The sequence below is a fragment of the Phytophthora infestans genome, genomic scaffold, assembly GCF_000142945.1.
Source record: "Phytophthora infestans T30-4 supercont1.637 genomic scaffold, whole genome shotgun sequence".
Taxonomy (NCBI): Eukaryota; Oomycota; class Peronosporomycetes; order Peronosporales; family Peronosporaceae; genus Phytophthora; species Phytophthora infestans.
The window spans coordinates 1-6,725 of NW_003303143.1; the positions used below are offsets into that span (position 1 = coordinate 1).

Here is a 6,725-nt window from a genome sequence, read left to right on the forward strand (position 1 = left end):
ACGAGGATTCTGAGATGTATGCTACCTCCATGGGGCTTAATAACGGGTGCCTATTTAAAAGCTCTTCCAGTGTTCTCCAGACTATTGAATGTTCATCATGTTATGTAACACTTGTAAATCGCATCTGTAGCTCTTGACTAAGTCCCATCGTAAGTTCACGTTGAGCAACACGCAGTCGTTGCTTGAAACAGCCGCGCTGTCCTTCGTTACGTTGGTCTGCCATCGTTTCGCGCTCCATGATGGGGTCCAAGAGGTGTGCGACGTCGAGAATGGAGCAAATCTCGACGCGCCACGTCTGGTAGTTGGTATCGGTAAGTCTTGCGTTCAACTGCACGTGTCCGCTCTGGTTCATGCACCGCGTGCATCTGTGGTCTCCAACCATGGGTTCGTCCGTAGCGGAGTCGGTCCCGGCCTCGGTCTGGACTGGCTGCGCTGCAGCCTCGGACGTTCTTGGGTTTCTTGGCGGCTCGCTCTGACGCGTGCTGGCGCCGGCGGTAAGTTCCTCTTTGCTTGGGTTTCCTCGGCGGGGCCCGTACGGCGTCGGCACTCGCTGCGGTTGTGCTCGAGCCGCTGAGAGTTCTTGAATGAGCTGCCTTTGTGGGCGTCGGGTGGATGCTTCCACTGGAATGTTCTGCACTTGCTGCTGATTGGTCAGTGTAGTCATAACGGTACCAAATTGGGCCAATAAGAGCTCGAGTTGTTGCTCAACTCGGGTTGATGACGCTTGTGACGTCGCATGTGCCTCGTCTGACGTTGTCTCGTCTGCTCTTGCAGGCAACTGCAACTCGTCGGACGCGCGCGAGCTCTGCGTACTCCGGACTGGGCTTCCAGCTCTCCTTCTTGGGCTCATAACCTGAGTGATGGTCGCTCCTCGGCTACGCCGAGTGGTGACCATTGTGATGAAGGAAGTAGTCGTAACAACAGTAAGTTGCAGGGACTGAAAGTCCAGCAGGGGAGAAAACCGAGTGCTGCTGCTTGCTCTTGACGGCGCAAGTTGTCGAGTGTGTAGCAGCACACGGAAAAACCCCGGTAACATATATTGGTAGGATTAGCAGTAGGATGGGGCTGGCGGCTCGCCAGCCAATGGTCCGTCGAAGTCCGGCTTCTGGACGCGAGCATCGCGTCCTGGAGGCACCTGAGCCTCAGGTTTGAGCTGGACGCAGTCCTGGCTCTTCCTCCACACTTCACACTCCACCTCGTCGATAAAAGTCACTTTCCAATTGGGCTTCTAGTGCTCAAGGCTTCTCTTGTTTCCTATTGCTCCTGCTTACTAACGTCGCTATGCTACTCGCTGTCGTGCTGCAGGGCAGCTCGAAATGCTGTTGGTCTAGCAAGCTTACTGTGCTGCCGATTCTGGCTGGACTCGCTACTACTACGTCTAATTAGGGACCATTGAAGCGCACCAGTAATCTGCGTTGAGAGGGTATCCACTCAGCTCAATATATTTCTGGCTCGGCTTTTTATTTCCTATTGCGATGAAGCATTGTGGTGCCTGGAAGTTGTGCACCTTGTTTGACTCACACTAATGCAATCCCATTCCGAAAGCCCGTTCAATAGTGCTACCTGAGTAAGACTTGCCAAGCATGTATCTGACGCGATGCAATCAATGCATGCTTGGTAAGTCTTACTCTGGTAGCCGCCTGAAGCTCAGATCTCGTCGATTTTCCCAGACAACTACAACCACTGCAGGTTATGGTGCTCTTTGTTTTTCTTCTTGTCCAGCTTTCTGCTCAGTCTGGAATCCAAAGTAACTGTTTAAAACAGGGTCGATCAGCCTTCGTCAAATTGAACAGCTTGAGTTTACTAGGTGTCACGGAACTAAACCGTTCCGTGAAAGCTTAAGCAGTTGCGAAACTACCCGGTAAGAGATATAGAAACGACTTCACAAAAAGACAGAAACCACTACAGCGACTCTTGGTAGCACGCGACCCTCGAGAGTCGACGGAAGACAAACTAAAACAAAATACACTTTGAGTTATTCCATCTACTACGCAAGTCCTCGCCAACAACGTCTACAATCTTATTCTGGCCAGGTCGGAGTCCCCTCAAAGTCCCCCGCTCGATTTCAACTCTACGCTTCCACCTACCTCTTTGTGGTGTCCCGAGACGTAGGTCTCATTCGGACGGGAATCCACCATATGTGCAACATAGTAGACCTTGAAGTAGGAGTCAACAAAATGAGCGACGTCGGCAGTGAACTCGACGTAGCGGGAGACACTCGCTCACTTGACGCCGAAGAGATAGATCGACTTCGGCTGGTCTTGTCAAATCTAGAAGCGCTGTAGTGTTTGTGAACAAACACTACACACGCTGACACGAGACCAAACAAGTCTGACCGAAGCTGTTGCGGTATTCGCTACGCGAACCGATCGGCGACAGAGCCAGAACATGGAACAGATTAAGGCAAAGCAGGCCTTGCTTCATGAGGTGATTAACCAGATCCAGAGTTTTGCTGATGAAGAAATGGCCAAGCAAAAAACCGACTTGGCCTCGCTAGGAAGAGAAATGGATGCACTACGACAAGGCATTCAAATGCAAAAACCCACCTCGCAGAACGTCGACCAATCAGTTAGCAGCCACGGGTACAGGAACGAAGAAGAACTATATGTAGAGTGGGATGTTGTGGGATCAAGTCCGCCCAACGCACCCAGTTTCACCAATCTGGAGCTAAAAAGTCGAGTATCAATGTACTTGAAGCAAAAGGAAACACCGGTGTATGGTGGTACTGAAGACGACGACATCGACGTGTACGTGCTCAACATGATATCGTGGTACGCAGCATACGGTCTTTACTTGAGTCAAGATCAAGTCGATTGGCGTGTTGGTGAGCTCACGTAAAACCATACAAAAGGAACCGCAACGAAGTGGCTCTGCAAGACTATAAGGGCGAACGACGCTGGAATCATATTGTGAAAAAAATGAAGCAGCGATTTGTGACCCGATCCCGAGAAGAAGACCTTGTTGTGAGCTTCTTCGATTGCAACCAAGGAAGTATTTTTTTGGATACATATATCGACAAATTTCAGCGTCTGAGTCGCAGCAATGATGTATCCGAAAAGTACAAGATGATTAAATTCAAGAAGGGCCTGCGCTCGAACCAGTTAAGGGAACTATTTAAGACCCAGATACACGAGTCATTGGACGAACTGTTCGATGTGGCCCGATAATTAACCCTCGCGATGTACCAGCTGAAAAACCGACTGGAAGCCAGAACCTTTATCCGGGTTCAAACAAAAAAGCTGGTGCTTTCAAAAACAAGAGCAATGAGCTCGGTAAATGTAGCTCGTATCGGTGTCTCGAGAAGGGACATACAGAAGACAAGTGTTGGATGCTGCATCCGGAGCTGCGTCCGGCATGGTTTAAAGATAGAGGAGGAAAGCGACTCGGAGCTGCATCAGCAGTGGTCGCACATTGTATCTCGGCTACGACAAGCGACAACGACAAAATGTGGGAAGTGTTAAGTGCTATTCAGATAGACCTTGCCAAGATCAAGTCTGATTTAAACTAACGGGTCTTGAAGATGGCGTCTCAAGACCGAACATAGCCAGCACCAATGCCCAGAATCGCGTCTTTGATCCTGGCACAAAGGCAAATTACATGTACTTCCAGTCTGGAAACGGAGAAAAGAAGTTAGCACCTGAACGCTATCTAATCAAGACGGTACGCTGCGAGAAAGATACGATATCCGCGGCAGCACGAGCATTTTTTGATAAGGGAGCTGATTTTTGTGGAGTTTCAGAGGAATTCGTGGAGCAGCAGGGCTGGATGAAGGGGGTTGTCGATCATGGCGCAATGCAAGTAACTTATGATAACGGGAAGACCGTCAGTTAACCATTCAGCTAACTGTCTTTGTGGAAGAATTGCCAGCGTTTAAGTTCGCGTTTTACCTGTGTCATATCCCAAATCAGTGTGACGTCATGCTTGGAGTGCCATGGAAGCGACTTGCAAGACCCATTATCGACTGGGAAACTGATCGAATACTCTCTAAAGAAGCATTCATACAAGAGGTAACAGCAGGGACTGCTGCATGGACAACACCAAAGGCTCCAGGTCCACCAACGACCTGATTGCCGGAAAAGCGATACTACTATAGCATACGCTTTGGATTCACAAAACATATTACGCTGAAACAGGCGGACAAAATCATCCGAAAACAAGATGTCGAGTTAGTTGCAATCATTCGGAGGAGACCATCAACGCGCTGTACATGGAGATATTAAAAGAAGACGGCAAGGAAGCGGTGACAGTAAAGTTCGCAACATACTCGTCAGGTCATGACAGATCGGGAAAGATTTAAAGACACACCCGGCTACCCGCTCGTGTGCAAGTTTGCTGAATACCAATTTCAGCGCTCCAAAAGCCTTGATACATTCTCCTGTCCACCTTAACTCCTTCTAGCCCTTGTGCTTAACCATTTCGAACAGAGGAGCACTGATTTCCTGAGAAATTCTTACAGAATCTTTGAACGTAGACAGTGGTCCAATTGCAAGTTTCGTATAGTTTTTAGGAGTGGCCAGTCCCGCACGACTCGAACTTTGTCCGGATCGATGCGTACACCCTGCCGCCCGACAAAATCTCCAAGACAGAGAATTTCTGCTGTGCAAATAGTAGATTTTGATATCTTGAGGAAGATCGTCTTCTCGCGACATCTCTCGAACACACGTCAGACCGCAGCTAAGGGAGCTTTGACATCAGTCTCCTTAGTGAAAACGTAGATATCATCAAAATAAGTGGCGACGTTATCTCGCAAGTCCTCGAAAATCCTCGGTACGATACGATTGAATGTTGCCGGCGCGTTACTGAGGCCCATGGGACAGCTACGTATTCGAACAGTCCATCCGGGGTCTGGAACGCCGTGAACGGTATATCCTTGGTCCTCAACCTGATCTGATAGTACCCCGAGAGTAAGTCGAAGCAGCTGTACCAGTATGACCCACTCATTCGGTCGAAAATCGCGTCCTTCCATGGCATGGGTGTTGATTGCCGAATTGTTCTGGCATTCATCGCTCTGTAATCGTTTACCACGCGCCACCCTACTGGCTTTTTAATGCAAAAAGTCGGTGTCCCGTGTTGCGATATGCTTGGTCGGATTAAACCAGCACGAAGCATTCCCTTCACCCACTCGCGTAGAGCTCGCTCTTGATCTGGACCGAGTCGCCACTGTGGCTTGTATACGGCACCTGTGCCTGGCATAATTTTCATTTCGTGTTCGCCATGGGTGGGGGCCCTGGTGGCAATACCGTCCTGAAAATATGACTGACACGCCCGTGCGCGCGTTACCAGATTTCTCTAAGCCCTTCTTGCTACGCACAGATGTATCTCAGTTTGCAGTTGGGGGTGTACTACTACAGCACACACAATCTTGCGATGGAACATCACGAGAGGAGAAACCAATTGCGTATTGCGGAAGGAAGATGAACTCAGCTGAGCTAAACTACCCGACGCATGAACAAGAGATGCTAGCGATAATTCATTGTCTGAAGATCTGGCGCGTCTATCTGCTTGACGAAGGTTGCACAGTAGAAATAGACCACCACTCACTGGAGCGAGTACTCACGCAGAAAACAATTAACCGACGCATTTGTCGGTGGTATGACCTGCTTGCGGAGTTTCAGCTTCGGTTTCGACATATTCGAGGAGAAACTAATACCGTAGCCGACGCACTAAGTAGGCGAGCTGATTTCGAGATTGATTTCCTGGAACAAAAGCAGAAACAAGTTTTCGCTGCTCGTCGACTTAAAGCGACAACACTAGTAACACTGATCCGCCGGGCACAACGACGGGCCGGCCTGACCAAAGCATTTTCGCTCAGAAGGAAATCTAGGACACTGGAGACTTCGTATACGACGAGGGCGACGGTATTGTCCTGTATCGAGTGCAAGATCAACTGAAAATCTACATTCCAGCTAAGGATGTCGAGATATAGAACACAATACTTTGGAAACTTCACGACATCATTGTATATGGCCACCCAGGAATCGATAAAACACGGCAAGCAGTGGCAGAACGGTTTTATTGGAAAAAAAATGGCAGACGCGAGTGAAAGACTACGTGGCAACATGCGAATCCTGTCAGCGAAACAAATCCCGTATGGGAAAGACTCCAGGACTGCTACATCCGTTAGAAGTGCCAACGGCAAGACGGTCTTCAATCGGAATCGATTTCATGACGGGTCTGCCGGCGACAGGCGCCGAAAACGATGCGATCATGGTAATCGCAGATCGATTGACAAAACGCGCACATTTCATCACGACAACAGGAAGGATCTCGGCTGAGTTGCTGGCAAAACTGTTTATCGATCACTATGTGCGCTTACATGGGCTACCTGTTGATATAACGACAGATCGAGACTCAAAATTCACATCAAAATTCTGGGGCCAGTGCGCAAAGTTATTGGGGACCAAACTCAATATCGAAACAGCACATCACCAGCGGCCGACGGTCAAGTAGAGAGGACAAACGCAATCCTTGCAACTTATCTCAGACACTACGTGAGTGGGTTCCAAAATGACTGGGATGACTACTTGGCGCTGGCGGAGTTTGCCTACAACCGACAGTACCAGGCGACTATAGGTATGTGGCCATTCTATGCTGATATTGGCTACAGCCCACGAGTACCCGCCGATCTACAGATTATGAACCTGGAAACACCTCGGCAGTGACGTTTATACAGAAACAGGAACAACTTCTGCGGGAGCTCCAAGCAAACGTCCGAATCGCGGCAG

General features: G+C 49.3%; 2 protein-coding genes across 2 annotated transcripts; both read left to right on the top strand.

Moving 5' to 3' along the window:
• Window positions 1–2,388: 2,388 nt before the first annotated feature.
• PITG_21900 (uncharacterized protein) lies at window positions 2,389–3,167 on the top strand (the record flags this gene model as incomplete). The annotated part of the gene is made up of 2 exons (XM_002894701.1): window positions 2,389–2,747; window positions 2,852–3,167. The coding sequence occupies 2 exons, from the start codon at window positions 2,389–2,391 to the stop codon at window positions 3,165–3,167; spliced, it is 675 nt and encodes a 224-aa protein (XP_002894747.1).
• Window positions 3,168–3,445: 278 nt separating this feature from the next.
• PITG_21901 (uncharacterized protein) lies at window positions 3,446–4,220 on the top strand (the record flags this gene model as incomplete). Its single annotated transcript, XM_002894702.1, has 5 exons — window positions 3,446–3,492; window positions 3,549–3,826; window positions 3,868–4,007; window positions 4,080–4,165; window positions 4,214–4,220. 5 exons carry the CDS (start codon window positions 3,446–3,448, stop codon window positions 4,218–4,220), a joined length of 558 nt encoding a protein of 185 aa, XP_002894748.1.
• Window positions 4,221–6,725: the final 2,505 nt, after the last annotated feature.